This window comes from Thamnophis elegans, chromosome 2 (genome assembly GCF_009769535.1).
Source record: "Thamnophis elegans isolate rThaEle1 chromosome 2, rThaEle1.pri, whole genome shotgun sequence".
Taxonomy (NCBI): Eukaryota; Metazoa; Chordata; class Lepidosauria; order Squamata; family Colubridae; genus Thamnophis; species Thamnophis elegans.
Genome location: NC_045542.1, coordinates 51,798,413 through 51,821,845, shown reverse-complemented (window position 1 = coordinate 51,821,845; position 23,433 = coordinate 51,798,413). Strand labels below are relative to the sequence as shown.

Genomic DNA, 23,433 nt, shown 5'->3' with positions numbered 1-23,433 from the left:
AACACCATTAAACTCAAATACTTCTTTCATTTTTCATTTCCAACACCTCCCTTTCTATCCTTACCCACCTCCACATATAAATTTTTTACCTTCCACCCTGCCTTTATCCATATCCACATATATATTTTATCCACATTCATTGCTCCTCCCATGTTTACTCCACTTTCCTGAAGATTCTCCGACCAATCTTTCTTAACTTTATATTGATATAGCAACTCAAACAAACATCAGCTTGCGTTCTAGCCCCAGGTAATCTAATTAAACTTTCGCTGCCCTTCCCTCTCCCACACACCTCCCAACTCCGTTCGTCCCAAACCGCAACTCAAAAAGATCACAATTTCCGCTCTCCTCGCCTAAGAAAATAGTTCATGCACAATTTGAGTTAGAGTTCAGATAAAACTTCTGTACAATATATGTCCACAATCAGCAACGCTTCTTTCAGTCTCCATGTCTCATCATCGATATGCCACTTTTCCATTTTATCCCAGACAGAAATCATAAAACTTTAAAAACATCGCTTAGTCTTTATTCTTTAGTCTTCTGCCCTTCCGGAAGAGAAAAACAACACCCTCCGCCTTGTAGCCACGTGTCTCGCTGTTTGTCTTCTCCTTCTCCTTGCCTCTCCCCAGATCCGGATGAATCAGGAAGTCCCGCCTTCAGGGTCTCGTAGTAAAATTTTCGGGCTTCACAAACAGAGTTAATGCGGTGTTTTTGGTTGCCAAATGTAACTGTAATACCAGCTGGGACTTCCCATTTGTATGGAATCTGAGAGTTTCTGAGTTCTTCGGTTAAGAAAGCGTACTGTCTTCTTGTTCTTAATATTTGAAATGGTATCTCTTTAAAAACAATCAAGTCCTCCCCATCAATTATCAACCTCTTGCTGTAAAGCCTCTGTATTATCTCATTTCTAGATTCCCTTGTAGTAAAGTATATTATTATGTCCCTCGGAAGCTGTCGCTGTTTTGCTACCCAGGAATTCTGGCGGTAAATTCTTTGAATCTGCCAATCAAAGTTAAGTCCCGGACTTCCCACCAAGCGACTGAAAGCCTCAAAGAATGTCTGTTTCAAATTCTCCTGTTGGTTTTCACGCAGTCCTCTAACTCGTATAGCAAAGGCAGCCTTGTTATAATTTATCATGACAAGTTCTTTTTGGGCAGATTCAATTTCCTGTTCTAACGTTTGGATTTTTGATATCAGATTAAGATTAGTTTTTTCCAAAAGTTCCAATTTGTCTTCCGCTTCAGCAATATAATCTGTCATGACTGTCATTACACCGATCATATCCTGCTTTGCCTGAGCAATTTTAGCATCAAATTGATCACATAAATCCGATATCAGTTGATTAATCTCCTGTCTGAAATCATTAAGCGTTTTGAGAAGGAATTCTTGTGTTAGCAAATCTCCCGTGGAGGGTGTAGGAGACAAGGGTAGCGACTTCATAGCATTTTTTGGAGATATGTTATTAAGGAAGCGCTTCTGTTTAGGTTTGGGAGCCATTCCAGAATAAGAATAAAAGACAAGCAATCAAGCGAGCCAAAAATCAAAGTCTGTGCTCCCCTCAGTTAATCTTTTAGCAATTAGTACGGAGAAGCCTTCAGGAGGGTAGGGCTTACTAGGTACGTCACATCAAACACAAAAGCTACGAGATCGCCATCTTGTGACGCAGCTAAAAAAGAAAGGGAGCCTTTTGCGAAATTGAAGCTGGTATTTTAAATAGTAATAGAAAAAATTCCTCGGGAATGGTCCCCGCCCGGATTGGCTTTTAAATAGCTTAGCTTTGTCCTGGGGGGGGAGGCAATCTGCCTAGGCTGCTAAAAAGGCAGCGCGGAAAACTGGCCGGAGTAAAGGCTCAGCTAATGTTGAATCTCTTCTCCATTCACAGCAAAAAAAAAAAGCTATGAATTACAAAGAGATCCTAACGACTGACCTCCTCTCTGCCCCTTTCTGCCAGAAAGGGGAGATATCTATAGATCTTATAAGATATACGAACCAGAGTCCTGGCAGGAGCTTTTTTGAGCTCCCGACGGCGGCAGCTCCTCCCCTCGAAGCCCTCGACCCTCCCACCTTTCTGTTCCAAGAAAGCAGTGGCCAATCACTTTGCTTCTGGTGGCCAGATCACCCATACATCCTTTTGTATGTATGTAACATGCAGATATGTAGAAAAAGTAGGATCCTTGGTGGTCTCAGAGATTGGCTGTTTTCTTGCAGATGTTTCATTACCCAAACCCCATCAGTGCTGATGAACTTATCTAGTTTCAGGAATGAAACATCTGCAAGAAAACAACCAATAGCAGTAGACTTATATACCGCTTCATAGGGCTTTCAGCCCTCTCTAAGCGGTTTACAGAGAGTCAGCATATTGCCCCCAACAATCTGGGTCCTCATTTTACCCACCTCGGAAGGATGGAAGGCTGAGTCAACCCTGAGCCGGTGAGATTTGAACCGCTGAACTGCTGATCTAGCAGTAGCCTGCAGTGCTGCATTTAACCACTGCGCCACCTCGGCTCTTAGCACTCTCTGAACCAACTTCAGAGAGTGCTAAGGACCCTTCATTTCAACCTTGAGCTACAAATCAGGAATGAAATTCAGCAGGTTCTGACAGGTTCTGGAGAACCGATAGCGGAAATTTTGAGCAGTTCGGAGAACCAGCAAATACCACCTCTGGATGGCCCCAGAGTGGGGTGGGAATGGAGACTTTGCAATATCTTTCTACCAGGAGTGGGGTGGGAATGGAGACTTTGCAGTATCCTTCCCCTGCCACGTCCACCAAGCTAGTTCTACCACAGAACTGGTAGTAAAAAAAAATGAATTTCACCACTGCTACAAATGTTCACCTCTATCTGTAAAATAAAGTATTTAAACAAAGTACAATTAAATTAAATATAGTGTTGATTTATATGCAGAAAGGTATATACAGAAAGTCAATACACATAAATGCAAGTACAACAACTCTCCACAAAATTAATGATGGATTCTTAGCTGGATGTTTTAGAGTCAGTTTGATCTAGTAGTTAAGGCACCAGACCATGAGTTCAAGTCCCACCTTAGCCATGAAAGCCAGCTGGGTGACTGGGGGCAGTCACTCTCTCTTTCAGACCAACCTACCTCAGAGGTTTGTTGTTGTGGCAAAAATAGGAGGGAAAAATGTGTCTGGTACATTCACCAGCTTAAGGTATTTATAAAAATAATAAAGGTGGAATGTAAATAATAAATAAATAAATAAATTTCCACTCTAAGCATTTCTAGATGCCAACTTTTTTTCAAAACTGCTAAAATAGCTCTGGGATTAAGGATTTTGGCTAGTAAGAGACTGGTGATTTCAAACCCAGCAAGAACATATAATATAAACACATATGATAATTTCATTTCTTCAGCTGGCTAGCTAGTTTTTCATAGCTAGCTGAGGGCTTTTTTTTATTTTAAAAAAAGGATGTGAAAGTTTCCACCGGTCTCTCTTTTCCCTGGAGACTGAGGGAATGTTGCAACCTTCCACTGTTAACTAGAGAAAGATAGCTACCTCCTGAAAGGGGAAAAATAGTAATTAAAAAGAATTCTCTGGGGTTTCATACTGGCAACCTCTTGCACGAGGCAAAAAGCTTTTAGCTACTGCATGGTTTTAGCAAAAGTGAAAAAGCTTTTAGATATGAAACAATTGCTCAAGTATTTCGGCCCCTGTGAGTTTCTTGGGGTTAGTGGAATCAAAATAGAGAACTCAAAGCAGCATAAGAGAAATAGATTATTTTTAAACTGTAGCAGGAAAACAAGAGTTCAATTTTGCAATGGCAGTGTGTGCTGTCTGCCCTCAGAAAATGGTGGCTGTCCTGCTCTAACATATAAGGCATGACCTCTGTTTGTGGTTTCTAACATGTTTGAGATGGAAACTGACCAAGGAGAGATTCAACCTAGAAATAAGGAGGAACTTTCTGACAGTGAGAACAATCAACCAATGGAACAGAAGTTGCCTTCAGAAGTTGTGGGAGCTTCATTACTTGAGACTCTCAAGAAGAGATTGGACTGCCAATTGTCAAAAATGGTGTAGGGTCTCCTGCTTGGGCAGGGGTTGGACTAGATGACCTACAAGGTCCCTTCCAACTCTGTTAAAACTATTAAATCCAGCCTGTGCAAAAAATGATGAGGTAGCACAAAGTAGTATATATGGACTTCTTCATACTGAACCTCTATTCCAATATTTATGGATAAGTTCCACCCTCCCCACACTTATTTTAAATTGGCCCTCTATGTGGAGGACATCCGCAGGGCAAGAAAAACGGGCTGTGTAAGGATTAGAAATAAAGCCTATATGGGAAGAAGGCGGGGCTTAGCAGTGAGAAGATGGAGTTTCAGGCTATTCCTGAAATTCCTCTATACCGAAGGATTTTTGGACGGGTTCTTTGAACCCTAGCTGTCCCGGAGACAACAGTGAAAGGTGAGGGGAGACCCAGTGACCTCAGAGACGTTCGCAAAGTCTCTGGGGGGGGGTATTAACCCCTCGTGCCAATTCCTTTCTGGATTAGCTCCGTGCTAACTGAAACTGCAGGTTGCCCCTAAGAATGGCAGAAGTGATGTCATCTGGTAAGCTGATTTTATTATTCAAGAGAGACTGTCCGCACTAAAAGCTTAAGCTAATTGAAACCAAAGAATAGAAGAATCTAGCGGCGAATTGGTCTTTTTTTAATGGATTTATGGCTGGTGGCTACTTTATTTCTTAAACGCTTCAAGGAACTCCTTGGCAGCCCTCCCCACTAACTCTTTCTAAGTGGATCGTAAAGTCAATTTTCTACTAATTAGCCCTTCACGATCTGACATTTTTATTACTTGGCTGTGTTTATGATCAGATAAGATTGCACAGTTTCCAGCGTGTTTTTACTTGCAATTTTTAACTGCGACACATCATGGCATCGGAAAATACTTCTAAGGTCCCACTCCAGATTCTTTTTTCCGCATGTCGAGAGCTTTTTGACTCTTTTCAGAGATTGGAAAGAAAATTGGATCATCTGATTTTAAAATATGAAGGAAAAACTGAGATCGTTGAATGTTTGAATGTTCCTGAAACACAAATGGAAAATGTGAGAAATGGCATCTGGGCTATCTCAGAGGAAGAAAGGAGGGGGGGAGCTATAAAGAAGATTCATTTAAAGAGACAGAGTGCAGAAGAAATGAAAACTCCACCCTTGAGAATTAAAGTTAACTTGAAAAGTTTTACAAGCCCGGGACAACATTATTATTTCACCACTGACATTCAGAGCCAAAAGGTGCGAAGATATCTTTGTTTGGACTTGCTTATAAAAACATTTGGTAAACTTATCCAACGAATGGCAATTGGTTTGAGAAAATTTTGCTATTGGAGGGACACAGGCTGACAGATGGAAGAATATAATTTAAAATTAGCTAAATCTGATTACTTTATCTTGTAATAGATATAGCTGAATAATAATTGATATTGATGGTAATGTATATAATGTGGAATTGGCTGATAGACTGAAGAATACAATTGAAAACTAGCTAAACCTAATTGCTCTTTTTGTAACAGACATAGCTGAATAATAATTGATATTGATAGCAATGTATATAATGTGGAGTCGATATGATAAATAATAATTGGATATGAGAAAACATTTTTGGATTATACATAAAGAGTATTAATTACAATAATTATCACTATTATAAAAACTAAATAAAATACATATAATCAAATGTTAATCAATACTGGGAAAATGTTGTGATATGATGTGTTGTGATATGATTAAATATTATGGATGTTCAGCTAAAATAGGATATGAGGATTTGATGTTAATAGAGGATTTTACAAGTAAGTAAATGAAATGTCAGCATGTGTTATGGATTAATTCTTTGGCATAGCTAAGGATGAAGGATGTTTAAATAACCTATAGGTAATTAAAACTGGAGGTATAATGATGTTAATATGGTAAACATTTGAGTTAAGATATTTGAATTAATATGAGTTAATGGAAGAGAAGCACCAAAGCATGTTGTAACCAGTTGATATACTTCTTCTTTTTTATGATAGATACCTGTGTTTCGTTTTTTTTCCTGCCTTGTCCTTTGTCGTTTTTGTCCTTTTTTGCTTTATTTTTTTTCTTTTATGCTTTTTCTTTTTGATTTTTTCTTTTCCTACTGGTGTGGGCAGGTATTGTTCAAGATTATTACTTTTATTAATATCTTTAAATAATAATTACAGTCAAATGAAAATGGATATATGATAATGCTTGAGTTAATATGAGTTATGTTTGTTGACCGTGGAGGAGATGTACCAAAGCTTGTCTGTAATCGATTGATACATTTTTTACAGATGTAAAGAAAGATGCTGTACTTGTTTTAATTAAAATTAAAAAAACATTTATTAAAAAAAAAAAAGAAATAAAGCCTATATGGATTTTTCACACCAAGAGATTAACTCTTAGTATATCAGCGGAAGTAGGGACAAAATGAACATTTCTCTTTAGAATTAAGAGACTTCATTTGTAGAAAGTCTCTGTCTAATCTTTCCGTGGAGCATTGCTCTGAGGTAGACGTTCCCAGTGCTATCCAATCTGAATGAATCTAATTTATTTATTTAAATAACACCCAGATCTACGTATATAGCAAACAACCAGAAGGGAATGTAGTCCAGCAATCTCACTGATTTTCTGATATCTGTCCCTGCAGAGACTTTGATCTCATGATCTTGCTACCTGTGGTTCTTGGGTTACTGGTGCTAATTTTAGGTGGAACTATACTGTTGATGTGGAAGCTAAAGAAGAAAAAAGGTGAGAAATTTGCCAAACACATTTGCATCTTGATTGTTTCATTCCTTAAATTGAGAATGAACCATGTATGGTGGCTGGGGAGACATGTTTTTTTTTAAAAAATTACATTATTAAGAATTTTACATAAGGATTTATCTTTAAAAAAGAAAGAAAAAAGTGCAAGAAAAAAGACAGAAAAGACACAAGTTACTAAATACAATGACTTTCAACCTTCTCTTCAATAGAGAATTATAATCTTAGAATCCCTTCTCCTTCTTAGATATTATACATTATTTAATCCACCTCTCTGAATCCATAAACTATCATATCATTTTTGTTTGCTTTCAGCAAAAAGTCCATATAAGGTTTTCAGACTTTCAGAAATGTTTTGTTATTTTCTCTGACCAAATAGATCAACTTTGCTATCTTAGCAAATTCTGACATTTTGGCTATCCATCCCTCCACTGTGGGAAATTTCATTGTTCTTTCATCATTGAACATACAATAACCTTGCCGCAGTTACCATATACAAAATCAATCTACCATGAATCTTTTCTAATTTCTTGTCCATAAGTCCCAATAAAAGAGTTCTGGTTTCTTGACAATATTTATCTTTAAAATCCTTCGCATCTTTTATTAATTTGAATGAATGGATGAAGGAATTGTTTTTCTGATCCTTGTTTCTAATTACAGAAAACCAGGAATCTGAATAACAGCTGCCTAATGCCATAATTTGAAAAAAATGTAATTTCCCGAGAGAAAAATCTAATTTTAAAAAAGTTGGTCATAAAAATTAACTTGGGCAAAGGAAGAAAATAATAACCATATGACTAACATTTTTTTTCAAAGCTGTTGCTTTGAATGTTGCAGCAATGCCCTAATGCTATTTTATTGTTTGTTTTTTTCAGCTACCAAAATCTCTAAGGGTCCCCTTCCATCTACGGTAAGCAATTTAAAAAAATTTACAGGCATACATCCAAGCACATTGACATTAATAGGAGGACAGGAGTTGACCTGGAACATATTTATGGAGGATCACTTTTTAAAGTCATATAAGACATTCCATCTTATCCAGCGTACAAAGCTGGATCAATGATGCCAGAAACCCTATCTGAACCATTTAGTCAAATGATAAGTTTGGAAAGGACTGAGGTGTCAGCTAATCCAGCATTCCCCAAACGAATGCGTTTCAGATTTTCTGGAACTCAAACTCCCAGAATTCTCAGTAGCATGGCTATATGAGCAGATAATTGTCAGTATTTTTGGCTTAATGCATCTGAAGGGCTTAAGAAGAATAATTCAATTTACTATATTTTTTGGAGTATAAAACACACCGGAGTATAAGACGCATCAAGATTTTGAAGAGGCAAATTAAAAAAAAAGTTTTTACGCTCTGCAAACTTCCCAAAAATAGCCTGTTTTTTGTGAAAATGAGCCCGCTCTTTTTTAAAAAGGACATGCATAACCTTTAGGAAGCTTAAAGAGTGCTCCTGGGGGCTGGGCGGGGCAAAACTGAGCAAAAACGGCCCGTTCTTCGCTCATTTCTGCCCTCCCCAGCCCCAAGGAGCACTCTATAAGCTTCCTAAAGTCTCTGCACGGCCATTTTGGTGAAGGGGGTGGGGTTTCAGGAGGCAAAAAATGCTGTATTCAGTGTGTAAGACGCACCCATGTTTTCAGCCTCTTTTTTGGGGGGAAAGGGTGCGTCTTATACTCCGAAAAATACAGTACGTCTAAGAAGATGGAAGAGGTAGAACGGATATCTAGGAACTCAAATTCTTCTAACGAAGGAAATCACAAGGCCTTTGGGTCACATTCCAAGATGACAAAGCCTTTCCGAAACAGAGTTTACAGAATCACAAACCTGAGTGTTAGGGCACAGTTACAAAATAAGAAAAGATAAGTTCATGAATAGGGGTTTATCAATAAATCTTGAATTCACTTCTGAGTCATAAAGGACTATTTATAGCCTTGGGTCTCAATTTCTACATTTTCCTGAAATTTTTCAGTACTTGAAGATCAGTCAACAGCTAAAACTGTTTGACTATCAGACTTTAAAAAATCATTGAAGAGAGAAACAACCCTCAAGGCTGTCAGTTCAAAATAAAGAGATGCACATCATACAACTTAACAGCACCTTAAGAAAACTCCTCCCTTTCCTGGTGGCCTGTGTGCCTGTGTATTATGTCTTGGTTCTTTTTCATTTTACATGGGTATCCTGAGTTCTTATTTCCCCATATCCTATGTGGAAATGAGATGCTACTTCATCCACCAAACTCAACATTTCTACACATTCAGCCACTGATTTCCAACAGTGAATCAGAATTCAGTACAGTTGGTCTTAGAAGCTTTTCTATGATTAGGAATTCAGGCTAATCAAAGAAACAGACATCCTCACCATTGGAGTTTGAATTCCTTTGGAGGATGCTTCTGATTGACCCCTTGCACTTCCTATCTTCAAGGCTATCCCTAAAATCAATAGTTTCCGCATTCGCAATGTCTATGGAGGTAATGCCATTTAATTCTATGGAACAAACACATTTTTCATTCAACATGTGCTACAGGATGGTACCCTGACCCACCAAAAGAGAATACATTACAGAACAAACATAATTAATATAAATGCAGGGGGAAAATAATGCCAAATGAAACAGCGTTTATTATGTTATGATTGTAATATCATCCAGAGAATAGCCAGAGAAGGTAATGTCTGCCTAAGGATGTTCCAACTGGTACTGTGAAGGTAAGAGAAGTACCAGGCAAACCAAATTAAGTAGCAACCTGTTTTCCTTTAATTTAGGTTTCTCCTTCATCTGATCAAGCCACAGATGGCACAGAAGTGGCATATACAACTGTAGGACCAACTCAGCCTTTTACTTCTCAGTCTCAGGTGCTTTTCGTTATTCAATTTCGTTAATGCTTTTAATACTTCTTATCAATTACATTTGCAATTGTGTTTATCGTGTGTGTGTGTGTGTGTGTGTGTGTATATATATATTTGGTGCATTGGTAAGAAATTCATTGTGATTTTTTTTCTAAATAAACAAAACCCAAATGATTGGTGAATTCGTCCTGGGAATGAAGCCTGGGAAACTTTCACCCAGCCAATCTGCAACCAAACCCAGCTTATATTCTGACAATGGGCCTCTCAAAAGTCATATCTGTATATGGAATGCAAAATCAGTCTTAATTGTTCCAGGTCTACAAAATGTTTACAGAGTTTAAAGGCAAATGAAACATCAAAAGACAACCTTCCTTTGACAAATGTAAAAGGAGATAAAATATTACGGGCCATTAATTCTGCAATTCTGGAATTCCTTAAAGTTGTATCCATGTCACTCTCAAACCACAGTATTATCCTACTATTGGAATTTCCCAGTGTTACGCTAAAGAATATTCCCATCATCTTATTTGTTTTTCTTTCCTCTTTCTTTGGTCACAGCAAGAAATTGGGAAGATCAGTTGAAAGATGTTCCCCATGCCTTTCCTTCTGTAGAGGTTCCAAAAAGCTTCTTAAAAGTGAATCTCTGCACCACAATTGGCTGACATATCTAGATTTTCTAGGGTGCCATTAATAGGCAAAAGTTCCCCGTCCCATCATATTTGACTCTAGGGGGTGGTGCTCATCTCTGTTTCTTGCCTGAGGGAGCCAGCATTGTCCAAAAACATTTTCAGTGGTCATGTGGCCAGCATGACTATATGTCAACGCCGCACGGAATGCTGTTATCTTCCCAGCGGAGTGGTACCTATTTATCTACTCACATTTGCATGCTTTTTAACTGCTAGGTGAGCAGGAGCTGGGGCAAGAATGGGAATTCACCCCATTGCATGGCACACGGATATCAAATTCGGGCTGTCAACTTTCCAGCTGACATGCTCACCGTCTTTAATCGCTGAGCCATCATGCCCCCTTACTATTAATAAGTTCTGACAATTCAGATGTGCAAATTATGTAAATTGAATGCATTCATTAAGAATTTTGCAGTTATGACCATTCCATGCTTTCTTGTTCATCATCTGAATTGCCAACATAACGCTTCTGGGCACCATTTTGCCTTCAAATACCTCATTTGGTTCTTTATTTTGACTTGAAATCACCTACTCAGAAAAAAAGCCACATTAGGCTGAGGCTGGCATGAGGGCAACTTCAGCAGATTATATCCTGGTCCATGGGCCTTTCTGAATGGAATATCAACACCAATTATGACAGCTATTTTGGAGATTGCCCATAACATCTTTCCAAAATTCCACATTTACTGGAAAGACCTGAAGCCAGGAGATACTGTGAGGTAGATGTCTTACCAGTGGGGAAATAGATAGTTCCAAGGCTCCATAGACCACAGCATTTCAATAATAGAGAATTGTTTTACTGTGACCATTTTCAAATACTTTTGATCACTCTAGTAACTAGTAACTAATAATACATGCTATATGTTAACCTTCTAGGTTTCTAAAAACAGAGAAAAGATTGATTATGCATCCTTCAGATTTTCTACCTTAAGTGACCAACCTATCTACGCTAATGCGTGAAAAGAAGACAATCAAGCCACGCCAGAGAAGTTCTCCTTATATGAACTGGGGGGAAAAGGATTCAGAACCTTCCCTGACCTTCTGTTCCAGCTGCTTCAACAGAAGACCACAACCCTTCAGCATCGCTTACATTACTGCAGAGATGCGATAAAATAAAGCCCATCTTTTTGACCTAAGTGGAATGGCACTCCAGAGCCATCTTCAGGGACGTGTGTTCAGCCAAAGTCTCTAAAAACTGTCCTCCTGGGCTACAACATCCACAGTTCCCCAGCCAAGCAACCCATGGGTTTGTGTCAGGGATGGGTTCTAGCCAGCATTACTGCCTTTTTGCTCATGCGCACGCTTTGTGTGTGCGCGCGCTGGATGTGCACTGTGCACGCATGCACAGTTCAATGGAAATTGTTCTGTGCATGCGCAGAACTCCCAAAAAAGATGTCGGTGGCAACGGCGATGACTGGGGAACTGGTTCAGGGGCGTAGCCAGCTTGGGTTGCTGCTGGTTCTGCAACCAAGGCCAGCATATCACTCCCAGTTCGGCCAAACTGGGCCGAACTGGTAGGAAGCCACCTCTGGTTTGTGTGATATGTTTTGTAGTTCAACACTTTGAAAATCCCCTGGATTTGCTCCTCCCTTAGGACAATCTTGCCAATAGCCTCAGGATTCATTCAAGCACATGGACTATTTAAATCCAGCAGAGTACCTAAGCAATTCTGCAGGTATCTGTCTGATTAACCTGGCAGGTAAACATCCTTGCTTAGTTTTTCTCTCTCTCCATCATTTGTAGCAGAAGGAAATAAAAGCTATAGATTTCTTCTACTGGTGTGAGACCACCTGTATTTGGTTCTTGTTCTTATTTCAGTGGATTGTTGAGTTCCAATCAACCAAGAAGATTTGGGCTGTAATGTAAAATATCCGCACCAAAAGACGTACAAGTGGTTAGTAGGAAGTTAGTGGGTTTTTTGGCCCAGGAAACTTCAAGGTCCCTTCGCCTGTGGGGAGCAATTCCCAAAGGAAATTCCCAGCCCTTTTCCAAACAGGTTCTTGGGAACAGGCACCAAAAAACTTCCCCAAGGCGAGAAGACAAGAGTGGCTGAGTTATCATAAAGAGAAGAGTGAATGAAATGCCCATGAGAAGAAATAATCCAAAACCCTAAAAGAAGTAGAGCCTGGAACCAGGATGAGAAGGCTGGGCATGTGAGGTTGTGAGATCCTACAGCTTTCTGAAGAAGAGTTAGAATATGACTTTCCCAGAAGGCCTTTAGGGTTTAGCGGCTTTGAGTAAGTAGTCATCGTCAACCTCAGCTACTTTAAGATATGTGGACTTCAACTCCCAGGATTCCCCAGACAGCCACTGTTCACTATAAACTTACAGTAATTATGCTGTTACAATTACATTATACAGTTTATTATACAGCTACCCTTGCTTTATACTGTTCTTTGTAGCCCAATTCTCTTAAAAGATTAATATGGCAGGAAAAAGGCTTTTAATGCTATACAGGTAGTCCTCAACTTACAACAGTTTGTTTAGTGACCATTCAAAGTTACAATGGCACTAAAAAGTGACTTATGACCGCTTTATGACATTTGCACCATCCCCATGATCATGTGATCAAAATTCAAACACTTGGCACTGACGGTTGCAGTGTCCCAAGGTCATGTGATCACTTTCTGTGACCTCCGGCAAGCAAAGTCAATGGGGAAATCAGATTCATTTAACAACCAGGTTACTAATTTATAAATGGCAGTGATTCACTTAACAACTGTGGCAAGACAGGTTGTAAAATGGGGCAAAACTCACTTAACAAATGCCTCACGAACATAAATTTTAGGCTCGGTTGTGGTCACAAGTTGAAGACTACCCGTGTTTCCTAAACATCAAGCAACAGCATTCATTTTCAGACATAATAAAGATACTTATACATCTAAGGCAGGAGTTTTCCTCCAGAAAAGTTTAGAACCTCAGCCTGAGTCACCAATAAACCTAATAATATGGCCCAGAAACATGCTCTCACCAAGGTTAATGTTAATATCAAAACTGATATCTTGCACTTAGGCAAGAAAAACCAAATGTACACATATAGTCTGGGTGAAACCAGGCTTAATAGCAATGGCTGTGAGAGGGATCTTGCAGTCTTAGTGGACAGCCAATTAAATATGAGCCAGCAGTGTGTGGCAGCAGCCAAAAAAATCCAATGCAATCCAAAAGTTGCATTAACAGAGGGATTCAATCAAGATCAAGTGAGGTACTAATACCACTCTATAAAGCCTTAGTAAGACCACACCTAGCATATTGCATCCAATTTTGGTCACCACACTACAAAAAAGACATTGAGACTCTAGAAAGAGTACAGACAAGAGCAACAAAGATGATTAAGAGACTGGAGATTAAAACATGAAGAACAGTTGCAGGAACTGGGCATGGCTAGTCTAGTGAAGAGAAGGACCAGGAAAGATATGATAGCAGTGTTCCAATATTTGAGGGGCTGTCACAGAGAGGAGTGGGGGTCAACCTATTTTCCAAAGCACCTGAAGGCCAAACAAGGAATAATGGATGGAAACTGCTCAAGGAGAGATTCAACCTAGAAAACAGGAGAAATTTTCTGACAGTGAAATCAACCAGTGGAACAGAAGTTGCCTTCGCAACTTCTGGGGGCTTCATCACCCGAGACTTTCAAGAAGAGACTGGTCTCCTGCTTAGGTGGGGGGGGGGTTGGACTAGAAGACCTACAAGGTCCCTTCCAACTCTTTTAATCTGCTAATCTGATATGGGTTTAGCAACCCTTGCAGTTCCACAGAATAGAAATGGTAACTGGACAGATATCAAGCATTAGTGCAGTTACATTACCGTATTTTTTGGACTATAAGATACCTGTGTATAAAACACACCAAGATTTTGAAGAGGTAAATAAGAATTTTTTTTTTGTCTTCCCCCAGCCCCCAGGAGCACTCTGCAGGCTTCAGCAGGGCTGGGGTAAGGCAAAAACACCCCCTTTTTTCACCAAAATGGGGGAATTTGTCTCTTCCCCCAGCCCTGCTGAAGCCTGCAGAGTGCTTCTGGGGAGGTTGGGGAAGGCAAAAACACCCCTGTTTTGGTGAAAAATGGCCCATTTTTGCCCATTTTTCATAAAAATGGGACACAGGGACAAGGTTTCAGGAGGCCAAAAATGGCTGTATTCTTTGTATAAGATGCATCAACATTTCCATGCTCTTTTAGGGGGGGAAGGTGTGTTTATTACTCCAAAAATATGGTAAGTGGATTAACTGTGTTCTTTGCACCTTATTCTGCTGTGGTAGTAAAAGGAAAGGATTCACTGACTGAGCTTGTTCCAGGTATTGCCTCATCTATGACCTATTTATGCTTCTTGAATAAATATCACTCATAGAGACTGTCTGTTCCAGATGCTGTATGTTGACTAGCTGGAAAACAAAGCAGGGCTGTAGCTGAAGCCTGAACATGGCAGGGATTCATATGCATTCCCAGTTTCTGATGCAAATCAGAAATTCCCTTCTATTTGTTTGGGAAATTAAACTCCTGTCCCTGGCTAGCCAACAGAACTAGAGGTTGTGTTAAGCTGGAAAGAGAGCCAAAATCTTGGGAGGACAAAAGTTCTTCTCTGGAGACATTCATCTCAGCAAGCCAAATAGAGGTTGCTATTAGAGATTGCATGGAGAGCACTTGCCTATAAAGTGGCCAAGACTAGGGCACAACTGAGCAGGTTGATGTCATTTCTGGTTTGATGCCAGATCACGGATGCTGGATGATTAAATTCACCCTGATTAAGCTTCCCTGTGTCCACAGAGTTCGGAATTATATCTCCAGCAGCTACCATCCACTTTAAGACTAGAGGGATGTCCAACTGTGTTACATTGTCATGGCTGACCACCAGCAGCAGAAACAGTCCAGCTGCTTGCTCTTACTGGAAATATTAAAAGAGAAGAATCTCATGGCCTATCTTTCTCAGATTCAGTAAGAGCTCTGAGAAAGGTCTTTTCAAGCTCCTTTTAAAGCAAACACACTTTCTGTAATGTTTGTCCAGCTAGGAGTAAGTGTTCCCTCCACTTTTTTATCTAGGTAAGTCATTAATAAAGGACTTTTGTTGTTGTTAGTTGCGAAGTTATGTCCTATTGACAATGTTCCTCCAGGCCTTCCTGTCCTCTACCATCCTCTGGAGTCCATTTAGCCTCATGCCAACTGCTTCGGTGACTCCATCCAGCCACCTCATTCTCTGTCTTTCCCTTCTTCTTTTGCCATCAGTCTTTCCCAGCATTTCCCATCTCTTCTCTAGTGAGTCCTTCCTTCTCATTTGGTGGCCAAAGGTCTAGAAGAGTACAACAGGGATGAGGTGGCCTAGCAGTTCAGACACTGGGCTTGTTGACTGGAAGGTCGGCAGTTTGAGGCACAAGGGCCACTTTATAAGGTGAGTTCCCATCCTTGCTCTAGCTCCTGCCAACCTAGCAGTTTTAAAAGCATGCAATTGCAAGTAGATAAATAGGTACCACTTGGGTGGGAAAGTAATAGCATTCCATATGCCTTAGTGTGTAGTCATGCCAGCCACATGACCACAAAAGCATCTTCAAACATCTTCAGGCTCCTTCGGTTAGGAAATGAAGATAAGCACTGACCTCTAGAGTGAGACATGACTGGACAGGGGAAACATTTACCTTTAACTTTTTTAGAAGAGTATAGGATCCTTGTGGTGTCCCATCTGATTCCTGTCTCTATATGAACACTGAATAGAGTCATTTAAGAGACATTTGGACAACCAGGAATAGTCTTCAAAGTCCAGGCAAGCCTTCCATTCTTATTAATGCTCTTTTGAATGCTTTGTGCAGCTTACTCATCACAATTTCCCAAATTAATACTATTTGTACAGTTGGAAGAGACCTAACAGGTCTAATCTTTTACTTTGCGCACTAAATCTTGGGATGCAACCATCAGTTTAAAAACTGAAATTAACAATGCATCTGTTGGAGAAAGTTGCATGCAAAAATACATAGAAAAGGGGAAAATCAGGGGTGAAATTCAGCAGGTTCTTACAGGTTCTAGAGAACCAGTGGCGGAAATTTTGAGTAGTTTGGAGAACTGGCAAATACCACCTCTAGCTGGCCCCAGATTGGAGTGGGAATGGAGATTTTGCAATATCCTTCCCCTGCCATGCCCACCAAGCCACGCCCACAGAACCAATAGTAAAAAAAAATGAATTTCACCACTGGGGAAAATGCATACAAGAATTAGTGCAGCTTTAACTTGAAAATAAGCCAATGAATGGATTTAAGAATCAAATATTTATGAAACTGACCTGTATTACTAGAATTGGGCAAGGTACCAGATATAGAATAAAATATGATCCAGAGTGTAAGTGGCCATGTATAGAGCACCTCTGAGGAACATCTTGTATCAGTCATTTCTCAGTCAATTCTGAGATTGTATGGCAGGCATGGAGGGCAGCTGCCGAATTCTTGGGAAAACTGAGGTGGATTGCTTGCAAGGATCTCCTACTGGCCCCACTGCATGCTCACCCACCTTCTGATTCATAGGTTACTCTTTGACTACAAACATTTGTACAGCCTGGTAGAAAATGGGCTGGTTGGATAATCCTATTACAAGCCAAGTGCACTCAGAATATCTTTCTTGAAAATTGGAGTCAGGGAGTTGCCTGGTTGTTTAAAATGCTGTCTGTCTTAAAAGATAGCAGTAGGTTTTGACAGGCATATTGTTATATGTCTGCCATTCCATTTTTTTCAATGCAGAATTCCTCCACCCTCAAAATAGCCAGGAAACATGAGCATCCCATAATCTGATCCTTGGTTATGCAATACTGATGTTTATATATAGATATGTACACTGAGAGCATATGCACCAAAGACAAATTCCTTGTGTGTCCAATCATACTTGGCCAATAAAGAATTCTATTCTATTCTATTCTATTCTTATTCTTATTCTATTCTATATAAAATTTAGAAACCACCCATCTCACTCACAGAATAATCTGTGTTGTTTGATGGGCTCATACAGGACAACTGTCCTACAAAAGGAAGACCTTTAGCATTACACTGCTATACATTATTAATTCTATCAAGCTTTTACAATATGACACTATGGTTCATGCTTTCGTTGCAGGATATTCACTCATTTTCCTTTTCCTTTGGGGATCTATAGGAAGGCTAATTTGCAATGTGATCATGGAAGTCTATTTTCCACTTAGCCAAGGTAAGTTATTAATCTATCCAATGTATCAGTGAGGAGGTACCGTTACTCCAGAATAACTGACAAAATGCAAAGAAGCAACTGAGTCACTCTGTCCAGTCAGAAGAACCACACGATTTCCTGATTCTGCAATAGGACCACTTGACTGCCAGAATAAAATGAAACTTAATGTAGACCCCATAGCAATGGTGGGATTCAATTTTTTTACTACTGGTTTTGTGGGCGTGGCTTGGTGGGCATGGCATGGCTTAGTGGGCATGGCAGGGGAAGGATACTGCAAAATCCCCATTCCCTCCCGATCAGCTGGGACTTGGGAGGCACAGAATAGATGGAAGCAGGGCCAGTCAGAGGTGGTATTTACTGGTACTCTGAACCACTACCAGTTCTCCAGAATTGGTCAGAACCACTACCAGTTCTGCTACCAGTTCTCCAGAACTGGTCAGAATCTGCTGAATACCACCTCTGGGCCCTAGGCTCACTGTTCTAAAATATGTCACAGTGCACAGTGCTTGATATTGTTCATCTCCCTGTTTTAAATGATAATATCCCTTACCTGGATTTATATTCTCAATGAAATATTCTAAAATTTGATCTCACATTGGATGTGTTTAATAGGATAGGGAGAAGGAAAGAATAGCCATTCTGGACTGCTCATTAATTCTGATTTGGCCATGTTTCGTTACAATGGTTCTTTTATTTTTGTGCAAGTTTTTGCTTTGGGGGCGGAGGGTGGTTTCTAATTCTGAAGTTGATTGTATTTAGTTATGCCAACTACTCCTCCATTCTTTCCCTTATTTGCTTCTTTCTCTGCTAGGCTAGATAAACTATTATAGTGCTTATAACAATTAGAATTATGCCAGTACTTCTTTCACATATTTCATATATTTGTCTGTAAGCTTGCCTAAACAACTCAAAGCTAGATTTGTACTACTAAACAAGTTTCCCAGTTTAATTGGATTATATGTAGATCAAATCTGTTTAATATCTGATCATAGATTTTCCTTATTCTTCCACAAGAAGCTCTAGAAGTAGAGCTTCTAGAAATTAGAAATAATGTCAGATCTATGTAATTCCCAAACATTAGCTTTGCTTGAAAGTTAAATCGATTTTTTTCCACTTAGTGCGGTGCTAATTTATCTACAATTTTATAATACTTTCTTTCTTTAATTATACAGTTTGTGGATCTTTTATTTTGCTATTGGTGAGAATGCTTGCTTCACCTTACCATTTAATTCCCAGATTTCAGCCACAGGTCTTTTAAGGGGAATGGTGATATGGCAGTTTTAAAGCCCCTCTCCACAGCAACTTCTCTCTCCACCCACCCCCCTCTCATGTCATATGATCATGGCAATGCAACTGCACAATAAACAAAGAATGGAAAGAGGTAATGCATTGTGTCAAAGGCAACTAACAGCCTGTCATTGATTTTCAGGGTGAAATATTTAAGCAACACTGATTTAAGGCAAAACAATTTCCTGTTCCTTTTTCATGACTGGGTAAGCAATACTGACTGCCTCTATCCAAATTTGAGGAGTTATGCAAAAGTAAGCAAGCTCCTATTGTCAGCTTTGTAAGGTGGTACAGACAAGAAGCACACCCAGATGAATAATTCTACTTTATTATAAGGTTACATTAAGTGGTGGGTTCCAGCCAGTACGGCCATACCGGTAGAAGCCGGAGCAGCGACCACCATACCAGTATGGTGGCTCATTTGGCCCACCCCACCCCCCGCATTCCATACCTGTTTTTAAAGCAACGGGCCAATTGTGCATGTGCGCGCAGCATATGGTGCCTGTACGACCTCCGACAAGCAGCTGGGTGTTGCAGGGGCGGTGGAGTGCATGCATGCACAGCACGCATACACAATCAGGATGCCTCACCCTGTGCGCAGCATACTGGTAGCAACGGGAAGAGGAACCCACCACTGGTTACATTGTTTCTAAATCTTGCCAATCTGAAAGTAAATTTCTTCCCCCATTCCCTTCACATCCCAAGAAAGTAGGGAAGATCCCTTTGAAGATGTTGGCCATGCCCACATTCCTTCTGCTCTAATAAGCTGCCTCTTATCCAATTGCTTAACCTGCCTTTAGTATGTTTTGTAAATGACTCCTTCAAGCAATACCTAGTACTCCATCCTTCTCCTATTTTTCCCACATCAAAACTCAGTCAACTTCCATGCCTAGGGTAGGACTAGCACTCATTGTCCCAATGATGCCTTAACTAATAGACCAAACTGATGAAAAGTTGAAAAACTTCCAGTGAAGGGGAGCAGACCACACTGTGATGCAAGGTTGGATGGTTGATCATTTTTATCATCAGGAAATGCTTCCTAATTTTCAACCTGAATTTATATCTTTGTAACTTCTGCCAAGTTTTTCACATGGATTAGCAGAATCTATGAAGTTATGTCTGTCATCCAGCCACATCATAAACATCTAATGTAAAGCTTATGATTAAATCTTTATAATGAAAGGTCTCCCTAATTGTTGTCAGCTTTCTGACAAATAATTTCTGTGGAGAAATTATGATCAGGAGCCAAAACTTCACTATCAGTCAAGATGATACAGGGTTTGCTCAAGGAAATATTGAAAGGCAGGGTTAGGGTTAGGGTTGAAACCAAATATTTGTTCATCACATAATGTATAATTCTCAGAAATTCATCAACCGCCAATTTGAAATCCCCTATGTCTTGCCAAATGGGGCACCAGTTTTTGCCAGCAAGGAAAGAGTTGGTTACCAGCCACAAACGTTATCCTGGAAATAAAAAATAATATCTTGTTCATAATTGATTTGCCAGTTCAGGGGAAGGATTCACTATTTAGGGATAGTGTGATCATATTTCTAGCACTTCTTAAGGCCCTCTTCTTTTTCCTTTCTAGTGTACCTTATTTGGCTGAAGCATATGCTTACATCTTAATAGCCAGGAATGTTGAGATATACTAAGCTACAAAGCATTCATATCCCTTCTGTATTTTCAGTTCTATGATTTATTTCTGTCATTTTTCAAGCTGTGGAAGGAATAAACAATAGCAAGACAACAACAGATATAGTTTAGGCACACCTGGCAGTGATCCATAAGCATCTTAAAAGGTAACGGTAAAGGTTCCCCTCGTAAATATGTGCTAGTCGTTCCTGACTCTAGGGGGCAGTGCTCATCTCCATTTCTAAGCCTAGGAGCCGGTGCTGTCCGAAGATGTCTCCATAGTCATGTGGCCAGCATGACTAAATGCCAAAGGAACACAGAACACTGTTTCCTTCCCACCAAAGTGATCCCTATTTTTCTACTTGCATTTTTACATACTTTCAAACGCTAGGTTGGCAGAAGCTGGGACAAGTAACAGGAGCTCACTCCGTTATGCAGCACTAGGGATTCGAACCGCCAAATTGCTGACCGTTCTGATCAACAAGCTCAGCATCTTAACCGCTGAGCCACCATGTCCCATAAGCATCTTACTTTCTGCCAATTTGGAAGAATCAACAAAAGATAAAGCCATGCGGCATTAGGAGTTTGGTGAATGGCTTGCAGTTTTATAGAAAATGGTTCCCAGTGAAATCAGCCTACACCAGGGGTGTCAAACTCACATCGTCATGGCAGCATCATGTGATATATCAGGACTTTTTCCCCCTTTGCTAAACTGGATGTGGGTGTGGCCAGCACATGATGCATCCAGCCCGTGCAGCACTGTTACTGCAAGATTGGGGAAGTGGTTCCCATCTGTAAGTTTATTTGTTTTCCAAATCCTGGACATCTGACACCATAGGAGTTAACTGTATGCATTGCTGTAGCACACATCTTCCCCAACAATTGGCTTTTATCCTGAATTAACTCCGCCCTCCTAGGCTTTGCAAGTTGAAGTAGCCACAAATAAGAAGTCAGGGATCTTCAGTCCTTAGCTTGTGGTGTTGGCAGTTGATTGACAATCCTCTTGTTTGCCCATAATGGTTGTAACCTCCCTCTTCCTCACCTGCTTGCTATCTTCTCTTTATTGCCTGCAGACTCCTATACTATCTGTATTAGCTTTCCCTTCCCTAGGAGCCTACAAAATGTACCCGTCTCCTCTCAGTTTCTGAGACTGTAAACTTTTACAGCCCTTTGGGAAAAGAACTGAGGAAGTGGGAGTGGAAAGTGTTTCTGCTTGGCTGCAGCTGCTTTTACAAAGTGCAGACAGCAGCCCCAGTTTTACTTTCTCACACAATCTCATTTTTTAAAGTCTGAACTTTCTCTTCCTTAGACTAATTTGTGCCCCTTGGGAAGATGTAGAGACACAAGATGGCCACTAGAAACTTTGTAAGCAAGAAGTACGGCAGATCAGATTGGAACAATAGTATAAAAACTTTCCATAATCTTACTGCTTTCAAATGTATGAAATTCTGTTCCCAGGATTGTCAGCAATTTCCATGCCAGGAGGAGAATTCTTGAAGTTCATATAAAAAATTATAAATTGGGTATGATATGTCTGTCTGTGTGTGTACATACATACGTACCAGAGGTGGTATTCCACAGGTTCTGAGTAGTTCTGGAAAACCGATAGTGGAAATTTTTAGTAGTTCAGGGAACTGGTAAATACCACCTCTGACTGGTTGCACCCCATCTATACAAGTCCCAGCTGATCAGGAGGAAATGGGGATTTTGCAGTAACCTTCCCTTGGAGTGGGGAGGGAATAGAGATTTCACAGTATCCTTCCCCTGCCACCCCCACCAAGCCAACCTGTGCCCACCAAGCCACGCCCACAGAACCAGTAGTAAAAAAATTTGAATCCCACCAATGGTACATACATACATACATACATACATACATACGCGCTCCAGATAAATAAATGAATAAATAGACAAATAAATAAATTAGGGTTTTTGTTGGTTGATTTTCTTTCTTTCTTCTTTCATTCTTTCTTTCTTTCTTTCTTTCTATCCATCCATCCATCCATCCATCCATCTATCTAATAAATCAACCAACAAAAATTCTTATTTATTTATTTATTTGTTTGTTTATTCATTTATTTATCTGGAGTACATCCAAGTTAGAAAAAGCTGAGTTAAGCTACTTTTGCATGCATATTTCAATCAAAATATCAAATTCCTGGTATGCCTTCATTTTTTTTAAATTACCAGTAATTCATCACAACTTTAAAGCCCTACATGGTATCGGACCTGGGTACTTGAGAGACCGCCTCCTGCCAATTACCTCCCTACGACCGATCAGATCCCACAGATTAGGCCTCCTCCGAATTCCATCCGCCAGCCAATGCCGACTGGCAAATCCCCATGGAGGGCCTTCTCTGTGGCTGCTCTGGCCCTCTGGAACGATCTCCCCGTGGAGATCCGGACCCTCACTACCCTCCAGGCTTTCCGCAAAGCCACGAAGACCTGGTTGTTCCGGCAGGCCTGGGGCTGATGAAATTCCAGCCCCACTTGAATCATTATGACTGTTGTTGTTTTTACTCTGTCTATCTTTTGTCTTATTGTATCCCCCCCTTCCTCTGGTTGTTAGCTGCCCTGAGTCTCTCGGGAGTGGGGCGTCATACAAATTAAATAAACATAACATAACATAACTTTCATGTTATATTGATTTTGGTCCAAAATATCACTTATTCCTACATTCATTCCTCAAATTTGTATTGCTCACCATAATTAAAAGGCTCTCATAGATCCTTGCATAATAGATTGAGAACTAGATTGAGATCCTGTCAGTTAGAACCTAGTAACATAGCTCAACGTATTTTCTTAACCCTGAAATTATGACAATTCTTAGATTTCATAAACAGCAGCACTGTGACTGCAGAGAGGTATCCCATTAATGGTTAACTTTCAGCGTGCTGCAGCATAGTTTATTCATAAACTTTGGACTGTCTGTAGAATGAAGTGTTTTTAAGTATTTTATCTGTTATTTTAAATGTATAATCTTTCAAAATTAGGAGCCATGGCGGCACAGTGGTTAGAATGCAGTATTGCAGG

The 23,433-nt window shown here is 40.0% G+C and overlaps 1 protein-coding gene across 1 annotated transcript in view; it reads left to right on the top strand.

The window, feature by feature from the left end:
• Positions 1-12,055, top strand: part of CD300LF (CD300 molecule like family member f) — a 34,354-nt gene extending 22,299 nt beyond the window's left edge. The window contains exons 4-7 of the mRNA XM_032210980.1: positions 6,667-6,767; positions 7,655-7,689; positions 9,544-9,633; positions 11,190-12,055. Coding sequence (XP_032066871.1) covers positions 6,667-6,767; positions 7,655-7,689; positions 9,544-9,633; positions 11,190-11,273 — 310 coding nt within the window. The 3' untranslated portion in view covers positions 11,274-12,055. The remainder of the gene's footprint in view (positions 1-6,666; positions 6,768-7,654; positions 7,690-9,543; positions 9,634-11,189) is intronic.
• The last annotated feature ends 11,378 nt before the right edge of the window (positions 12,056-23,433 follow it).